Source organism: Thalia democratica, chromosome 6, assembly GCF_965202585.1.
Source record: "Thalia democratica chromosome 6, ktThaDemo2.hap1.1, whole genome shotgun sequence".
NCBI classification, from domain to species: domain Eukaryota; kingdom Metazoa; phylum Chordata; class Thaliacea; order Salpida; family Salpidae; genus Thalia; species Thalia democratica.
Genome location: NC_139170.1, coordinates 18,999,354 through 19,020,498, shown reverse-complemented (window position 1 = coordinate 19,020,498; position 21,145 = coordinate 18,999,354). Strand labels below are relative to the sequence as shown.

Sequence of the window (21,145 nt, the reverse complement as noted above, 5' to 3'; positions counted from 1 at the left end):
TAATAATGCTGCAAAAACTTTAAACCCCAAGGCTAGACCAATAACTCACAGTGGATTTCGTCAAAATTTGAAAACACTTTGTAACAAAAGCTAGATATTTTACTATTGTTTATCTTAAATCAAAATTTAGATTTCTTCAAATTCTTCAAATTAAAACAACTTTTCAACGTTATAACTTTCTTTGTTAAAGCGTTATCGACTTATTAAAGACCATTTGTTATTAAAGTTTAAAATGATTAAAAATTAAAAGCAAGATCTTTTTAATTAGTAATTGTAAATTAAATTTACTTTTTTAGAATTCAAATATAGTCAAAGCTAGGAAAAATTATGTGTTCAACATTAAATTCTTAAGTACTTCAAATATACGGTATTTGTTTTAAATTAGGAAATTTAGTATAGTAGTTAAGGACTTTAAATAGATTTTTAACGTAAGATTCCTTATAAAACGAAGCGTAAATATCAGTCAACTTTTAGTTTTAGTCATTAACTAAAACTTTAATTTACAATTTCCGTCTATTTTTTATTAAATGACCAATACTTTTACTCAACACTATTTAATACTTAAAATGTAAAATAAAGTATTAGATACTAAATAAACATTAACACCTAAAAACCTGAACAAAATGAGAAAAAGTTTTTATTGTACTTCTTAATATACTGAACAACATGACTAAGACTTTCATAAGGCGTATGTGAACTAGCAATAACCTTTTTTAATTTTGTATATACTTCAATTTATTTTTACAATACTATATTGTTAAACTTACTGTTCATGTCTATTGATACAAAATAACTAAAACTTAATTATTTTTTCACAAAAATGTTAACCTTTAAAATTGCCAACTAGTACAGGCAATATCAATGGCGGTGCGTGATGACGAGATAGACAATAAGCAACATAAGCTACTTTTAATACATATGCGTCAAATTTAAATGTTCAAACTCATTATATTTTTTGCAGTTTAACATATATGTATATTTTGATATTAAAAGCACTAACATAAGAAGTAATTCAAGTTTCTCGTGTGACAAAATCACCTGTTCCCAATAGTTAGACAGACATTGCTATAAATATTTTTGTCAATAAACAAAATTGCTCTGATCTATCACGTTTTATTCATTCATAAGTTAACGTATTCTAAAAAACCAATTACTTACGTACAGACCTAATTTATAGAATTTGCTTGAAACTTTGTTTATAGAATAATTAAAACCAATTTGTTTTTATTCAATTTGAAATGATACTTTATTACCTTCCAAAATATTTAGATAAAGTAATAATCTTAAAATAGTAAAAGAAGAAACAAATTATAAACTTTGTTTTGATTATAAATTTAAAAAAAATCAGTTAAAATAAACTAATCGTGTTTAATTTTTCATTTTAAACTTTTTTCGAACTTTTTAATTTATAAATATTCTTTTCTTTTACTGTTCTATTTTTGTGCTTAAACATAAAACGTATTGTATTTTTTATAACATTCGTTGGTTTTTTTAAGTTCATTATTTCTTTCAACACAAAATTTATTATCAAATTTTGGGTCAAAATTAAAGATCTACCAAATTCAGGATCCGGATCCGGCCGAATCTTAGTTTTGAAAAGTTATTTGGATTCGCCTAGATTCTAAATTTGTGGAACCAGTAAACCACTATCTAAAGTACCAAATTAAAACAAGTAGTTTTGATAGTTACTGATCAAAAATTTAGTGTTATATTTGAGAATAATTTATTGTGTTTTATTTATAATTTTAAAAAAGTTTTAAGCTTGTAAAATCCAAAATTAAAAGTTGATAACAAACTAGAAATCTTAAAGTTTTACCAAAAACTTTGTAGACGCAAAAACAATGTATATAATAGTTTCACATTCATTTTTAAATGACGATACATAACATCAAGGAATATCAATATGTTTAATGAGTTTATTAACAAGAGACATAAATTACTCTTAAAGTTTGTAAGTTAGCAGAATATTTTATTAAGAACAAAAAAAAATCAGAGACTTGTACAGATTACAAGCTTTAAAATTTGTTCAAGTTAACTAATAGTTTTAAACGTTTATATTGGTTAAGAATACTCTAAAATTGGCAGACATGCGTTATTCATTCTAACAGTGTTGCAATTAAAGTTTTTACTGTACTGACCAGACTTTAGAAACATATATCAAATTTTTAAAACTATTTATTTCGAGTATTGATTTTTAGTTCAACTAGGAAAACATGAAATTTTTACTATTTTTTTCATATTTTATTTTAGTACAAATTTTATCTTTAAAAATATAGTCACAAGCCGGATTTTACTTGCAGTCCGTATATCTTGCCTACCTTTAAATAGTTATAAACCAATGTATGTTTATCTAACTACTTATTATCAAATAAAATAGGTCAGGAACGGGCAACGCACGGCCCATTGGCTGGACCTAGCTCGCTAAGCAGAAACCTTTGGCGTTATTATATTGTTTTCATATTGAGAACCAACTTCTGCAAAGCAACTAACAATGAGCATTCTTAAAACTAATGTGCTATCAATTTAACTCTTCGTACGTAATACCACTTAAAAATGATTATTAAATACAATTTTGCGTTAAAAGTTTTTAAATATGTCCGGGCCGGATCAGGATCAAGTAAGTTTAGAGTTTTCAAAACTTTAAATGTGAACTAGACTTCTTTGTTTTATTTTAATCATTTGAAGACCTGTAATAATCAGTAAAAAATTTATTCGGATATTATTATTCGGATCTGACCGGATCTAAATTTAAAAATATCCTGATTCGGTAGATCACTAGTGAAAATAGATAAAATAAAATATTCTAACTAAATGTAACACATTCTCAAGGGAATTAAAAAGATTTGTTTTACAAAAATATAAGTAAGTTTAAATGGTTTTATTTTACATGTTTATGAAAAGTATACACAATGCTTATACTTACAAAAAACTATCTATTTTTTAATAAATTTGTTAACTATTATTTTTTAAACTTGATTAAAATTTGCAGTTTTTTTTTTATGTAAAGTTTTTAAGCAAAAAAAAAAAACCTTATTATTTGACCAAGCATAACATGAATTTTACTTGATTGTTTATTTGTAATGTATTCTAAGGAATTTTTTGTCATCAATGATAGTAAAATATTTCTAAAAAAGTTATTTTGCTTAAAAAATTATGTTTTTTAACTTTTTTTTCATTATTTTTTTGTTTTTTAACAAAAAATATTAAATCTTTTTTAAAAAGTTTAATAAATTTACTTAAAGATTTAAAACAAAAAAACTTAATTGTAAAAACATAATAGAATCTTTTGAAAATCTTTAAATGTTAAAAAATTCAACTTACTCTTTAATATGTTCTTTATTTTATTAGTTTTTTATACTTTTTATATTACTAAACAATGAAAATAATCAAAGAACTTTTTTTTTATCAATTGGTTCTCTTTGCACTCATTTTATTTTATTTTTGCAAACAATATACTATTAAGTCAACTATCAGTCAGACTGGAAAGAAAATTTTTTTCATACAAAAGTAGTAGAAATGTTTCAACGGATGTTATAAAATGATGATGCCCTTCTTTCAAATCTCATGTTTAACTTTCAAAAATGTTTTAGTACTTTTTACTCCTTTGCTTCCAATTCAACTATTTTGTAAAAGAAACGGTATATAGCTCTTTATTGTTTTTCAGACAAGCCAAGACATTTAAAGGTATTCTTGGTGTGCGACTCGACAATCGACAGGTTCTTCGTGCACCAGGTCCCACGACCAATTATTTTGATTGTTTCTTATTTCGTTCAATAAACTATCTATTAAACACTTTTAAAGCAAAAAATTGTTTAAAATTTAAGTAATGAAATTATGTAGCAACTTTATCTTAAAAACTTAGTTTGTTCCATTGTTTATTAATACTATAATGATTTAAAAAAAAATTCAAATTAAGTAAAAAAAGTACTACAAATAATCAATTAGAAATTAAATAAGTTTTTTTTCTTTACAAAGTGTAATAATAAGGAACAACAATATTTAGAAAATTATGAATTTCATATTTTTAAACCTAAGTGTTTGTTAATTTAATTAGTCCTTAATTTTCAAAAATAAAGTCTATGAAGTATTTAAATGAAAATAACTTGAACTTTTACAACATTTTAAAAGAAATGAATTTAACAAAAGTAAGTGTAAGTTTATTTTTAAAATAAATAGGTAGTATTTGATAAAAATAAAATTTCTAAGTTGTTTTAGAAAAACTAAGGTGTGTTTGAATATATTTACTTAAGAAGTTATGTCCACAGTGGCTATTAATAAATTAAAAAAAAAAATTATCCTTAACTAAACACAAAAAATCTTCAAATTTACTTGAAGTATTTAAAAACCGTAAAAAGATAAAATTACAGTTGCAAAATAAAATTGCATGTTCATAAGATTTATGCACGGTGCTGTAGTTTATTTTCTCTTAGCGATTGCTTCTTCTATTTTGAAGTATAGCTATCATAGTTGTGAATTCCATTTTTAAAAACTTCGTGAAGCAAACTTTTATAATACTCTGTACTTTTCTAAGCTGTTTGCTGATTGACGTTTTAGATCTTCTTTGATAAGCCCTGTTAAAAATTAAAAAAAAATTACACTTTAAACTTTAATCTTGTTAAATAACTGTAAACAACTTATTATAAATAATTTTTAGGTTTTTTAACTGATACATATAAAAACCATTATTCATATTTTTAATGCGGTCTTTAATTTTAGTAATAACTATTTTAGATCAGGACTAAAAATAAAAAAGTTGCCATTTAAAAGTTTAGAATCACTGTATCAACTTAGTATTGGTATGTGCGGAAAAGCAAAGCTTTTTGTGTTTAAAAAAAGTCATATTGATAATCTATTTACGTGTATCCTTAAAAGAAAGAACAGTATGAAACAGCCTATACTTTATTCATAAATACCTGACACGATTAATCCAATTAGCAAAGTAGTACACAGTGTTAGGTTAGTCACTAAAACAGAAACTTCTTCCATTACTTTTCGCAATCCCATGATCATTATAATGGAAAAAACCTTAAAATAAAATAAGATGTTAGTAAATAGAAATATATGAACAGTTATGTAAAGCTTAAAATAAGTAATAACAAATTAAATTAAGTGTATATAAAGTAAATTAACTTCACTTTGTAGTAAAACGGGGAGGACAAAAAACTGCCCATCAAGTTTAAATATCTGACTCGCGGCTTATTTTAGATTCAAAAATTTATTTAATTATACCGAACTAAGAATAATGTCTAGTTGAATTTTATAAGTATGCTTAATTGAAAGTAAGCAATTGTTCTAGTTTTACGAGTTGGCCAATAGAAACTTCACGTTTAGCTTAACTTTTAGCTTTTTTAGTTTTAATTTTTTAAACACCACCAACAGATTTTCTTAATGAAGACCGCCCCCGTTATTTAAAAATAAGCTGCAAAGCTAAGTAAGCTTATTTTTTAATGTAAAATGATCTTTTTTCATTTTGTATCTATAATTAAATGGTTATAATTATAAAAATATGAATAATAAGAATTTCTAAATAAGGAGATGCTTAAATTTTGAAAATAAAACTAAAAGTTAAAAAGTGTTTAATGTTTTATTTATATTTTTTACCAACTTTAAACTATTGGAATAAAATCTTGAGTTTAAAAAAATTTTTCGAAAAATATTGTACAGTAACTTCTTTTTTAGTTCTACGCAAAAATATCACTAGTATTTATATCTTATCTTATAGATAGTTTTATTAAATTTATTTTAAAGTAGATGCGACTTAAAACATTTAAATTTTAAATAATCAAAAAAGTTTGATATGTTTAAAAATGTGAACAATTTGTATTGTCAGCAAACTTTATAAACTTTTTTATTAGTATTAAACTAATTTATAAATTTTTTTTAAAAGTAGGTGGTATTCTAGTATTTTAATAAATTCATAAGGACAATCGAAAATGAAGTTTTTCAGACTTTATTAAATCGAAAACAAGTTTTCTAACAAAATTAACTGTTTTGGTTGTAACTTGAATTAAAATAATTGACTATATACAATTTTAGTAAGGTTTTAGAATTAGTCTTATTTGATAAATACAATATAATTAAAAAACTGTTTTTGAGTTTTTGTATGTTATAAATATATTGTTAGTGCAAAGTGTTTTCTACTTGATAATATAAACTTACATTGTTTTGTGTTTTACAAACTTTAATGATATTTAAGTCCGTATATTTAAAGCTTGATTAATCTAGTACTTTTGTATAAAAAATACATAATACATACGTAAAAATATTTGATTTTTTTTGTTTATAAAAAAATTCTGTTGTACTTAATTTTATAGTAAATATCATTTACTGTTAACTGCCTTAGAAAAATACCTTGAACTAAGTGAAGCATTTTTGTTATTACGCTAAATAATAAATAGTTTCTCAACAAGTTTTCTTGTATTAGCATTCAGTACATTGATCAAATTGCGGTATTTTTTAACACATTAAACGTTTTCTCTATTTTTTAGCTGCTACTGAAAACTTTATACTGTTTTAAAAAAAGTACCTTTGTCCTTAAAACAAAAGTAAAGTTAAAATATTCAGGTTTAGCTTTTGAAAAATTGGATCTCATTTAAAAACTGTGTTTTTTTATTATTATTTTATTCTTAGGGACATTTATTGAAAAAATTAGTACACATAGTTTTTTTTAAATATTGGTCAAAATTACTTTTGCCCTTTTACTTTAAATTGTAATGTATTTCTTCTTTAACTTTGAAAGTGGTCATTAGAAGCAAAAGAAGAGGAATCGCGAAATTTTTTTAAAGCTAATTGTTAGGTGAAATTTTTTACGTCTAAAATAACGTATCTAATAAATTATACTGAAAATAAAACTATTTTTATGTTTAAATAAATACAAATACGAAAAAGAACAAAGTAACAATAGTTTAAAAAAAAGTATTAAACATTCAATCATACTAACAAGTGAACAATCTAGTCAAAGCAAAATTGGTTTTATTAAGTTTATAAGGGAAAAATATTTTTTTTAGGTTCTTTAATTGCTTACAATAAAATTAGCTAAATCAAACCAACTTTTTAGGGGCCTAACATCAAAAATAGTGCTCAACATTTTTTAAAACTGTTTTTATTTTGAAAAGACTGGTACAATTTTTAGATCAAATTAAAGTTTTTTTATAGCTAAAAAACGTTTAAACAAGAGTTTTATGTAGAACTTAGGTTATTTTAAAAACTGCAAAAAAACTTTGTTAAAAAATTAGTTACAATTTATTAATACTACTTTAAACTTTTTTTTTTAAGAGAAAGTTTCTACTTTAAGGTTTTTTTAGCTTACACAAAGAACACCTTAAATGTACTCATAGAAACTTAGCGTAAACTTTACAAACTTATTAACATATAAAATTAAAACTTATGTATTATTTTCTCGATTAAAAAGACTCAGAATAAAAAAAAATCCAAACTTTTTTTAAATTATAAACAAAACTCTAAGTTGGTAATCAAATAACACAAAAATTAACAGTTTTTGGTCTTGAGTTAATGCACTGTTTCTTTATTGTAAACATTTAACTTTTTTGAAATTTTACGAAAAGAAACTTTATGAAAACGCAGAAAAAAATGTATGCATCTGTTTTACAAAAACCAAAGTATGTATAGAAGTTACTGAGTTTTAGAATAACTACTATAAGTACTAGACTGTACCACACGTTTAGTACAAATCTAGTTTGGTTATAATAAAACAGCAGTTTCACACAACTATGTTTGACTAATAAGTTTCACTAAGAAAAAAACTGGTCGTTGATTGTCGCGGAAAACTGCTTTGCAGTCTAGTGCTAATTTTATGACGGCAAAACATCTCAGCTTTGCTTAATATAGCGGAAAATATTGCTATAAAGTTTATAATTGTTATCTAACGTTCAACTTTGCATTTGATGAAACATATTTTTATTTCTTATACTGTTTCAAATTCTTATCAACTGTTTTCTTAAATATTGACTTCTAATATTTAAAAATAAAAAGATTACATTTTTTCTAAACGTTAAGAGACAAAATTTTTATATATCAAGGTTTTTTATTAGTATCACAAATTTTATTACTTCGAAGTTCGAAGTATACATTTTAAGATAATTAGGTTTTCAAGTTTTCCCGTACTTTTAATAAATTATCATATATTTTGGTATTACATAAGTATTTATTTATTCAAATAATTTGTCTACCAACTTGTGCAACACAATTTAACAGACCACTTGAAATACCTTCGCCGATCGGGTAAGAAATTTCCACTGCAAAATCGTACCCAACAGGTAAATTTGAAGTCATTGTAAAACTGTAATATGTAAGCTACTGAAATTCCGTTTCTATGCATTAAGAAAACAACTTTTTGTATCAAATGGTTTAATATTTTTATTTGGTACAAAAAAAAGTCATAGATTATTAGAAAATCTTTTCAAGAATAAAATTAACTATTAAAACCAAAAACATTTTCAGTAAGTATTAAAACTATAACAAGTTTTAAAAACCTAAAGTTTTTTAAATGCTAAAAATGTTCTAACTAACAAAGAGGCTATTCAAACAGCAAGAAAAATAAAATTCAAAAATAAATATTTAACTTAAAAATAGTTTTATTTTAGAAGCGAACAACAAACTTGTTTTTATTTTATTTTATTTACGTAAACAATGATAGAAAAAACTTTTACCCTAGTATGATAACTGTTGTAGAAACCAGCAAAGTGTTTCCAGTATGCAATATGTAAGTGTAGTATGCGAAAGATAACAGACTTAAGACATACAACAAAAGTGTAGTTTTTCTGTAAAATACAATTTAATCTATTAAAATAAACTTTTTTGGTTTTTTCCAGTCTGTAGTCATTAAACTAAATTTCAATAGAGCTTATTTTGGCAAACCGTCAATTTTAGGTAGGTAGCAAGTTATAGTTTAAAAGTTAAGGACCTTTTTTTTTTAAACCCTGCTATAAACAAACTTATAACCGTTTTTTTTTCAACTTATAAACTATAAAAGCTATAAAAACATTTTACCCTTGATTTTGTAATAACAGGTTGTGGAAAATAATAACTTAGAACTAGTAAGACTACATATTTACATCTAATATAACAAGAACACTCCTTTTTATAAAAAGCTTTAATATCTAAATATTTGAGTGATATTTTGTTTTAGTCAACTTAATAATATTTATAAAAAAGATACATACAGTCTAAGAAATATAACAAAAGTCGAAAAGCTAGAATGATTTTGATAAAACTATAAAAAACCCTTAATTGTGTTTTATTATTATCATCTTTATTAACTTTAAAAACTGACATTAGAAAACAGTAAGTTATACGGGCATTTAATACACAAAAGTACTTGAATATCAGTTTAAAGAATTATTTTATTTTGCAGCTATTTAAAATGATTCTATATTTTATATTTTAAAGTTTTTCTCCTAAAACAAAGTTTAAAAAATCATTACTTATTAAGAGAATAATTAAATCTTTAACTTTTATTTTATACAAGGTAAAGCACTAAACATGTTAGTTGCTGTAATTTGTCGGTTTAATTTTTTTACTACTTATTTTTGTTTTAAGTCAAGAATCGGTCAAAGTTTGCTTAAAAGTTCATGAATAAATCATATATACGTTTTAAAGTGTTATATTTTAGCTAATTTTTGCTACGAAAACTTTTTTCTCTTTCATAATTTTTGAGTTTTTTTCAATAATACTAAGTCAATAACTTTTTTTGTGTTATTGTCGACTATTTTTAGGGGTTTTACGAACAATACCTAGTTTAACCTATTGCATAGCCGATCTATTTATTCATTACAGTATTGAAATTTATTTTTATTACCAAACTAAATGTTTTAATATTGTCCACTAATTTGTATCAACAATCACTTTAAGTATAAAATAAATAACTCTACTTTTATCTCAACAAAATGGCTTTAGAATATAAAATTTACGGCAGAAAAAGGCGACCCATTTCAAAACTAATTGCTCTAAAATCAAACTAACTTGTACAAATTAGTTTTATCAAGAACAAATCCGCAAATTATTGACCCAATTAGTCCCGATACTACCAACATAAGTCCTAACTTTCCAGCATATTCTGGCGAGCTCTATCGATAAAAAGAAGTAAATAATCAATATTAATTTAAAGTTTACCTTATTTAAAGTTCTCTTTTAGATGAAATCGTTATAAATAAAAGTTATATGCTGAAGTATGTAAATATAAAAAGTTTTAGTTACTTAAATTGTAGTAAGAAACAATATCTAATTAGCGTTTACCTTAAAACTATTTAGTATCTGGTAGTTCAAAAAAGTTGAAAATGTGTAGAATACTCCTGTGCTGATAGCTAAAATGTTATTACTTTTTATTATAGCTGTTTAATAATATCAAAGATTATCATATTAAAATAGCAACCTTAAACAATATTACGTCAATAGTACTGGAAAAAGAATAGAAATACTAAAAATATAGCACAAATGGTGATCAAGTTAATTTTTTGAAAAGTACTTTATTTTGGGTTTATCTTTGGCTTTTTAATTTTGTAAGTTTGAATCAATGCTAATCATGGAAAAATCAAAGTTCTAACCGTAAGAAATACATAGCAGGGTGCATGAGGGTGATTTGAAAAAGTTTTTAATTTCACTTATATAGTTTGGTTGACAGTATTTATTTTCTTCTAAAGAATTGTGTTGTGATATTGTTGGTGGCGAGGAAGGATGATTTTCAAATACTACACAAGTGTCAAATGTTTGAAAATGAAAAGATAAATTATTTAACATGCATTCTTTCTATAAAACTAGTTAAACATGTTATATAAGATTAACATTGATTATAACTACTAGCATATTTTTTTAGCAAATCTTTTAGAAGTTTTGATAATATATCTTTAAAAATCATACCGAACCAAACCACAACAAGAGTGGATATTGAAAACAACGAAAGAACAGCACCCATATGACGTAAACTTGTTCCAACTTCATCATTGTCCTTGTTTCCACTTACTACGAGTGGAGGAATAAGAAATCCCAAAGCAATTCCAATCTTTAAATTAATCTTTTTAGTTTGTTTGTGATTTATATATTAATTTATTTTATATTTTAGACTTTTTTTCTAAACTGCTGTAAAACAAAATTTACTGTTTTGTGAAGTTTATCGTACACTTTTGTTTGCAAGCTTCTAATTAAGCTTGTGAGACTCTATAATTTTTTTTTATCTCAAGTGTTTTTAAGCTGTGGCAAAACTAATTTCAAATTATTTAAGCTATAACATTTAAATACTTTTTTCTTAGTTATAAACTTTATAACTACTTTTAAGGTAAAAAAATTAAAAAACTTGGTTTCCAAATACTCCAATCGCACAAGCAGTAGAAACCTCGTTTTCCCCAAACCAAGTAGCAGCAAGTTTAGATGGAACTCCAAGAATAAACACCTTGATTTTATTGTTTAACTTATTGTTGTATAAAAATAAATATAACAAAAAAAAAATTTAATTGATGTATTACTTTTATCAAACACAATTACTTACAATAAGATACACAAGACACACACTTTCAAAAACACTAAATATACTTCAAGCAATTCTCTTCAGTAGAGTACAATGTTAACAAAAAATAAGATTTTACACACTTGTATAATAACCAAATAATCATAAAGTAATCAAGAGATAAATAAAAGACAAAAGTTAAAACCAAATAAGTCCATTTTCGTTATAATTAATCTACAGTAAAACTAAACTTTAAAAAAATGAACAATTCTTATAAAATGTTACGAAAATAAAGAAACAGTATAGTCAAAATCTTTTTGCTTCAAGATATTTATGGTTACGTTCAAATTTCAAAATTTCAGAATTCAAAAACATTTTCTCCACTCCACTAGATAACTTTAATTTTGAATTATTTATTCTAACGGAAATCCATTTAGGAATCACCATTTTAATCATGCACTGTTTCAGGAAATTTATAAGTAATTCTTTCTTACTAACTTTACACTGTGTGATAATCAGCTTATTACAAAGCTTGATGCCATTTTTGTCATACTTCTTTTTCAAATATTGGAACATAAGTGACCAGTTAATTACAATAAGATACACAAGACACACACTTTCAAAAACACTAAATATATTTCAAGCAATTCTCTTCAGTAGAGTACAATGTTAACAAAAAATAAGATTTTACACACTTGTATAATAACCAAGTAATCATAAAGTAATTAAGAGATAAATAAAAGACAAAAGTTAAAACCAAATAAGTCCATTTTCGTTATAATTAATCTACAGTAAAACTAAACTTAAATAAAATGAACAGCTCTTATAAAATGTTACGAAAATAAAGAAACAGTATAGTCAAAATCTTTTTGCTTCAAGATATTTATAGTTACGTTCAACTTTCAAAATTTCAGAATTCAAAAACTTTTTCTCCACTCCACTAGATAACTTTAATTTTGAATTATTTATTCTAAAGGAAATCTATTACTAATAAGCTGATTATCACACAGTGTAAAGTTAGTAATAAAGAATTACTTATAAATTTCTTGAAACTGTGCATGATTAAAATGGTGATTCCTAAATGGATTTCCTTTAGAATAAATAATTCAAAATTAAATTTTCTAGTGGAGTGGAGAAAATGTTTTTGAATTCTGAAATTTTGAAATTTGAACGTAACTATAAATATCTTGAAGCAAAAATATTTTGACTATACTGTTTCTTTATTTTCGTAACATTTTATAAGAATTGTTCATTTCATTTAAGTTTAGTTTTACTGTAGATTAATTATAACGAAAATGGACTTATTTGGTTTTAACTTTTGTCTTTTATTTATCTCTTGATTACTTTATGATTACTTGGTTATTATATAAGTGTGTAAAATCTTATTTTTTGTTAACATTGTACTCTACTGAAGAGAATTGCTTGAAATATATTTAGTGTTTTTGAAAGTGTGTGTCTTGTGTATCTTATTGTAATTAACTAGTCACTTATGTTCCAATATTTGAAAAACAAGTAAAACACAATTACAATAAGATATCACAATTAAGTTTAGATGCTCTGTGGCAGATTTGCACAAAAATAAAAGTTCTTGTAACAATACTTTTCAAAACGTTTAAGGACAGTTTTTCTGAATTAATGCTGTAATTTTTTAATAGGTACCTTAATTTATTTTTTATTGATTTTGTTGGTTTAGCTCAGTATTACGTTTATTGAACGTAAAAAAAGGCGCTCAAAATATTTTGTACAAAGACCCCGGTGCACAAAAAAACCTTTCGGTTATCGAGTCGCACACAATTTGAATACCTTTTAACGTCTTGTCCAGGACAACTTGTATAACTTGTACAAAAGGTCTTAAATGCAATTAACTTAAACAAACATGCTGTAACTTTTTACATACAAGTTACGCTTAAAAAAAACTAAGACGATTGTGAATACCTTAAGTTCAATTTTTTTTCTGAAAAATGGTTTATTATTTATTTATAAACCACCTTGTCTAAGTGATTTTACTATCTAACAAAAAATTTACTAGCTTTTAGTTCAAATTTTATCTGAATTTTTATTTAAGAAAAATAATTAAAATTGTATTTCTAACTTTTATTTATTATTTGAATCATTATTTGATATTTTAATACACAAAAAAAGGTATCACCTTTTAACAAAAAAGTAAAAAAAGTAGCTATTTTGAATAAATGCTAAAATTAAAGCAAACAAGTATATAATACAAAGTTTTAGTGTATATGAATTTAGAGTCAATCTCAAAAAGAAGAATTCGAAGTTCTACTTTAACAAAAAAGGTAAAGCTAAAAAGATATAATACTGTGATAATGTTTAAAAACTAAAAACTTTTGTAGTTTGATCATAATTTAAATTATAAATAAAATAAATGTACTACTGCGAGAAGTATAAAACACTATAAATAAACTATTACTTTTTTCTTTTTAACTTAATGATTTGGATAACTTTAATTCTTCTCATAATACTTGACAACTGTTTTTATTTTTCAGGTAGAAGTTTTTAAATGCAGTGAAAACTTAACGGTTTAAGTTGTAGTCTTCTAAGATTATGATTTAACTATTTTAAAATTTCCTACAAATTTACTATAATTTTTTTTTAGAATATAATACTATCTTATTTTGATAAGTACAACAATTGTGTTTGCTTTATAACCATTTTATTCCGTTTACACTTTTACTTGTGTATTTATATTTTCTTTTGAAATTTAGTTATAACTTTTTTATCATATTTAAAGGTAGCAACTAAAAAGTGGTTTTTTATTGGACTTACAAATATATAGATTATTTTGGTGTAGTCTAGAGTTAACAAAATAAAGTACTAACATTTGCTATAGCCATAGTTATCTGACCAATAAAAGCTAATTGGTATAGATGAGGTTGACACGCCAAGGTTTTTATAACTGCTCCAACTGTGTTAAGTAAACAGGCAATTAGAGCAATTATGCGCAAACCTGTGCGTTCCAGCAAAAACGTTACTGGAAACACAAGAGGAACATAAACCCACATGTAAACCAATGACATCCAATCTATTCTTTCTTCTGTTACATTGTAGAATCTATGAAACAACAAATATAATTTTTAAATAGAGTCAACAAACCAACTCTTAGACATATTTAAAAAAAACTCTCTCTTCGTCTGAAAATTACCATAAATGATTAGTTTTTATACTTGAGAAACTTAAGCTTATCTTTTAACAGTTAAGTAAAAAACAAAAATTTTACACATAATTACTTAGTTCTTAAATTACTTAATAAATAACTATTTTTATATCTTAAATTTCAGAATAAACAATGTTATAATTACTCGAAATAATCGAAAACACAGGTAAAATATGATTTACAAAAAACTACTTTAAATTATCTTTTATATTTTTATGTTTTACTTAAAGTTCATATGAAAAATTATTTGAAATAGTGTTATATATACTTTGTTACGATGTTACTTATGATCGGGTACTGTATCCAGTTGAAAGCATTTGTTCCAGAATAAATTGAAAATAAAAGCAGAACAAGCCATCTTCTTTTGAAAAGTCTAACTTCAAAACTTCTTTTACTTGTAGATTCGTCATTGATAAGTTGTTGATATTCTCTGTTACTCTTGTTACTCATATAGATTTACCTTTTTAGTTTGATTCTAATTTTTAATGAAAAAATAAGTTTAGGTATTCTAGTTTATAATAAGCTCATTTGTCGAACTTAAACATACTATTATTCATTTTCTATAAATTCTACTTCAAACTTATTATAATGTTAATGAAATTTTTTTAAATTAAGTTGTGCATCATTTTTTTTTCAAGGTTATTTTAATGAAAAACTGACCAAAGGATACTAAACTATTAAATTATAAACTGTTTAAATATTTACAATATAAAATAATAAATTGTATAAGTTTTAAGCTAGTTTAATATTTAACACATAAAAAGAACTATATAAGCAGTTTTGACTAAAATTGTTGATAAGATGTTTTGTTTAGGTCTTTTATCATAGCTCATTAAATAAAAACGTAGGCATAAATTTTCCAAAATTGCATTAAGCTTTTATACTTATGCTAAATTTATGCTTGTTGATATATATCAAACTATTTTCTTTTACGTTGTTTAAAAAATCATACGATTTATTATTTTCAGACAAATATGTTAAAACTGTTATGTAAAACATAGAATTTAATGAAATGTAACACTAGACATAACAAATTTTATACGTGTACTTTTAAAAAACAGTTTATTTAAAAAAATAACAATCTAACTAGTTTATATATTTGTTAATTATGGATGAGTAATAAGACCAAAATTCAATATTTTATAAAAATTTCTAAATGTTTTTGATTAACAAATGTTAACTTTTAGATACAGTTTTTTAATAATTAAAATTCTAAAAACTTCTAACTTTTTAACTTGACAAATAATTAACAAACTTTAAGATAAAAACACAGTTTTAAGTAAAAAGAACAGTTTTAAGCGTTTTCTAAGCTTATATAGTTCTAGTCTTAAATATCATAATAATTAAACTAAAAGTATGTTTTATAAAACCAAAATAACAAATATAAAAACACTTTACGAGATAATACTATCTAAATGCGTGCATATAGCCTTAAGATACCAAGCCACTAGCTAAACTTGATAAAATAAGCAGTGCATTATTTTTAATGAAACGCTTTGAATTTTTCTCTCGAATTTGTTTTTTTTTTTTTGACCACAACTATTGCTACTTATCTTTTTTTATTAATTAATCTCATCATTTCAATTTATTAAAAAAAAGTAAGAACGTACAGTTAATTAGAAAAAATTAAACTTTGTGTTTGTTTTAATATACTCTAATTTTTTACTTGTAGTTTATATTATCATATTTGTTCTTATCATAACCTTAACCGAAAACCGATTATTTATCAACCATACTCGAAATCGGGATTAAACTTAGGTTTTAGTTACTAGATTAAATTTAAAAAAGTTATTTTTTTGATCAAATAGTAATTATGTTGCTTATGCGTAGTCTTTTTCTATTTTTATATGTTCTTACATTAATCGACTAAAATTTAATTCTATAATGTGATCAAATACTTCTGACTACCTTGATTTTTATGCAATTAGCTTTAAACGGTTTAAAACATACTTTAGATGAATTCTTATTTAATTTAATAAAAAACTATAAACTATACTCCAATGCAGTGCTAACCGTTGTATCTTTGATAGGGATGCAAATACTTTTTAATTGTTTAAAATTCCCAAAGTTAAAAACTTTTGTGTTGAGCAAGGTTAGGAACTTTTTTTAAATACTACATTTAATTTTAATCTTTAAAAAAACATTTATCAGAAAAAAAAATTCTATACATGAATTTACAAAATAATTACTAGATTTTAAAGTATAACCATTTTTAAACTAATACAACTACTTAGAATATAGATAAAAGATCGCTATCTCTACTTCTGCAACTTTATGTTTACCATTTTACTAAAAGTTATTAATTATACTGAGTAGTGAAAATAAAAAAATATTAAATCGTAAAATTATAATAGTGGCACGTCATTGTGCAAACAGTTACAAAATTGTATTAAAAAAAATCTATTTATTTATCAAAGTTTTTTTGTAATGCTAAAGAAAGTTTTAAATAAATAAAAAAAAACATACACATGTTACTTTATTTGTTATCAATCATATGTGTTCTTTCGTTTTATATTGAAAAAAAAAGTAATATAACTAAGAAAAACAATTGATAACATTTTTTTAGTAAAAAAAAACTAGTTAGACTTATCATATTAAAAATACATAATTTACAACAAATTAAAAGTATATGTATTAAACCGGAAATTACAAACAATTAACCTTTTTAATACTAATAAAACAAAAAAATTCAAAAAGTTTTGAACAGCAATGCTTAATTCAAAATAATTAACTTAATTACTTGTTTAAAAAAGTATAAAGTTTTTTATTTATTTATTTTTAAAACCGTAAATTAAAAAAAAAAAATTTAAAAAACTTCTTTTTTTTTTTCTATCAACCATAAATATTCAAAAACTATTTTTGAGAATAAAAGTAAAATATTATAACTTTTTATCTAATAAATTTGAGATTCAAACAATTGTTAACTGTTATAAAAAAAGATAAAAAAAAAAAAAAGTAAACTGTAAACTTAAACTTAAGAGAATTTTTAAATTTACTGCAGTTTAGTTAGTTTAAGCTAAGTAAAGTGACGCCTTAATTATACTTAAAATTGTTCAGTGTCATCATAGCCCTAACTGAAATAATAAGAATTGTTCTAAACTTGTTAAAAAAAATTGGCTCGTGGTTTTTTACGTCCAGTTTGAATATTGTTTAACTTTATATTACTCAACACCCCCGTTTAAGCTTACACGAAGCACTAGCTGCATTCAGCCCCAATTTATTTTCATTGATATGAGATGTTTGCATTGTATTGTTATATTGAACGATTATCAATCCTCTCAGTTCTGATTATACGAAAATTCGAAAGTAAAGTAATTACAAATATAAATGAAACTGGTTTAACTGAAAAACTTTAAGTTTGAACAAAAAATTTAAGGAAACGTTATAAATAGTTTTTTAAATCTCAGTGGAGCAAACGCTCCAGCGGAGCAAACTTAAATTTTTAGAAAAGTTATTTATTAAAAAGGAACTGCGTTTACTCGTACTTATTAAAAAAACACAAATAGTTAATGGAAATGTTAAATTAGAAATAATTAATTCTAATTCTTATAAGGCTCGAAAAATAGTTAAGTATAAAATTGTTTAGTACATAAACTATATGTTATAGATGTAGCTATAAACTTGTATGTTTTGTTTAAACAAGTTTATTTTCTACTTTTTAATTATTAGCTGTTATAATTCATACATCTTAGTCTGGTGTTATTTACAAAAAAATGTTTTTTGTAAACTTAAAAATCTCTAAATTAAGGGTTTATTTTTATCTGTCAAATAAGACATCGACACGGATTTTTTAGTATAGCACACTAAAAATAATCAACGACTGTTTTTTTAAATAGAGCTTTAATTTTATAAATTAAAACTTTCAAGACAATTATAGATCGAAATGTGCAATAATTTTAACGTTTTTTAATAAAATTATTTTTAAATACTAAAAGTATACTTTTAACTAGATAAAACTTTTAAACATTTATACTTTAGTTTTATCTTCATTTGTTTGAGCTATATAAAAATTTTCTTTTAGTCTAAGTAAAAGTTTTTAGTACTAAATTTATTCATCTGCGACGAAAAATATTTTACAAAGGGTAAAAAAAAAACTTATTAGAGTAAAAATTTTCTATCTGTAAACGTGCATGTCCCATCCATATTGTACATTTAAATTAGCTACAAATAAATAAACGACTCTATTAATAAAATTATTTATAAAGTAATCTTTTTTAAAACAGTTATAATTTAAGAACATTATCTTAACTCACAAAAATATAAAAATAATAAAATTTATGGAAATATTAAACTCTAAAAAGCAATTGTTGTCGTCGACACGAAAGATTGAAACAAAGTATGACACTGTAACTCATTTTATTTGCTTAAAGAACTTTTAAAATTTCAGGAAACGTTACTAATAGTCACTTAACAAAAAATGTAATTATAGATAAAAATTTTTAAATTTAAAGTTGTGAAAGATTAAAAGTAGAACAAAATAATTTATGAACTTTATTCAATTTTTTACCTAAAACATAAAACACTAATAATGATCAAATTTTTAATGTTGTTTAGAATTTTTTAGAATGTTAGCCAATAAAAGATTTTTTTTGAAATATATTTTTTACACTGTGTTATGAAATTGGTTTGTGATCTTTGGAAGTCCTATAACACTGTAGTTAAGATAGTTTTAAGGTTTTATCCTTTTTTTTTGACCATAGAATTAAGCTCTGCTAAAAAAAATCTATAAAACTAGTTTCAGATTTTGTATTTAGATGTAATGTTTTCTTTAATTATAATTTTATTTAAATCTGGACTAATTTTTTCAAAGCTATGAGATTTACGTTAAAATGCAAAATTAAAATTTACTATTAATTTTTTAAGTGAAAGAATTTTAATTTTTGCTGAATTTATAGTTGCTTATTAAATCACAACGTCTAAACATTTCTTAAAAGGATATAAAGTTTGTACAAAGACAAAAAAAAACTTGAAAGTTTTTATGAAATTTAAATGTGCAAACATAACTTGGTTAAACTTTTATATTAATAATATTGAATTAATTGTCCTGGACAAGACAATAAAAGGTATCCGTGGTGTGCGACTCGATAACCGAAAGGTCTTTTCGTGCACCAGGTCCTAGGACCAAATATTTTGAACGTTTTTTGGTTGTCAATAAACTATATAATTAGTAATTAATTCAATGTTAACTAAACACAATGGTTAGAAAAACTTAACATTTATGTTATAGGCTTTTGCTTATTACAAAATGGCACAAGTTTATTTTTATTTTTTTATTAAATAACAGATTTAAACAAAATTAGTTATAAGTAATAACTTATTACTTATACGATTATCTGTTTATGTAATTTAATAAAGTTTACTACATTTTGATGTGTCTAGTCTATTGTTTTTAATAAAATTAATAAGATTTACAATTGAGTTACAAGGAGGTTTTGAAAACTTACATTTGGTTTTATCTTTAAAAAATATTATTAGAAGATTATTTCAATAGTTATTTGTCGGCTAAAGTAGAAGCTTTTAGATTTATTTAAAACATTGAGCAAGTTAGATAAGGTAAGGTTGTATTTTAACACAGCAGTAGATTAAATTCCTATCTCAAATCCATTTTACAAAATGTTTTAAAGCTAAAATCTTACCCAAATAAACAAAAGAAATGTTTTTATCATTTAAAACTTAAAATAAACATTAATCAAGTTTTATCTAATTTAGAAGTGTCTTGATCTTGAATCTTGACTTCGCAGCCGATAGTTCCTATTTTTAAAAGAGAAATATGCTTAATAAAAATTCCCTAAGTTGAACAAAGACTATGCTTTTGAAATTTTTTCATCTTATTCATTATTTAAAATAATGTTTTCAAAAAATATTTTCTGGGGTTGACAGGTTAGTTATTTAGCCTATAAAAATCTGAAATTTTAAAATTTAAGAAAAAATTACTTTCATAAGCCTGAATCTTGATAGCTTTAAAAAAAAATTGAGCAAAAAACTGTAGAAAAGTTTAATTTTAATGCATAAACTTTTAAAATTTAGATTGTATAAAGTATAAAGTTATGTATAAAATAACTATTATTTAGAATTTTTTGAGCATCAAAAATATATAGTTAGCAGTACAGTATTGTTTAAGTAACTTAATACTTACTGTCTCATACATTTTTTAAGCTTCATTTCAGTTTTCTACCACAAGTTTACAATCTTTTGAAAAACCTGGAAGAAATTTTATAAAATCATTAGCAACCTTGGGTTGAATTTTCATTATGCTAGGGTTCTCAAGCTCATATACTTTATTTCAGTATCAAAAATGTACTCCACAAAAGTACTACTATATAAGCAAAGTTTGTGGTTCAGTGCTTATGAAAACTTCAGTAGCTCTCAACTTGGTTTATAATTAAGTTCAAATATTTTTCAGTTATACTTTCTATCTCTGTATTAAAAAGTTTTAGTTTATAAGAAGGGGCATTACAAAAAATAAGTTTTATTGGTCAAAATAAGCTCTCTGAAAATAAGTTTCAATAAACTTA

General features: G+C 23.5%; 2 protein-coding genes across 3 annotated transcripts in view; one reads left to right on the top strand and one right to left on the bottom strand.

Moving 5' to 3' along the window:
* The window catches only part of LOC145838272 (uncharacterized), a 6,603-nt gene extending 6,308 nt beyond the window's left edge, over positions 1-295 (top strand). For both annotated transcript variants that reach the window (XM_082945839.1, XM_082945840.1), the window contains exon 6: positions 1-295. This exon is cut by the window's left edge and continues 419 nt beyond it. In XM_082945839.1, coding sequence (XP_082801965.1) covers positions 1-94 — 94 coding nt within the window. In that variant the 3' untranslated portion in view covers positions 95-295.
* Positions 296-4,069: 3,774 nt separating this feature from the next.
* LOC145838390 (choline/ethanolamine transporter flvcr2b-like) lies at positions 4,070-15,099 on the bottom strand. Its single transcript, XM_082945971.1, has 11 exons — positions 14,899-15,099; positions 14,296-14,527; positions 11,309-11,404; positions 10,876-11,017; positions 10,563-10,706; positions 10,255-10,322; positions 9,982-10,085; positions 8,670-8,780; positions 8,194-8,299; positions 4,914-5,025; positions 4,070-4,571 (listed from the first exon to the last, which is right to left on the bottom strand). Exons 1-11 carry the CDS (start codon positions 15,078-15,080, stop codon positions 4,507-4,509), a joined length of 1,362 nt encoding a protein of 453 aa, XP_082802097.1. The 5' UTR covers positions 15,081-15,099; the 3' UTR covers positions 4,070-4,506.
* Between the last annotated feature and the right edge of the window lie 6,046 nt (positions 15,100-21,145).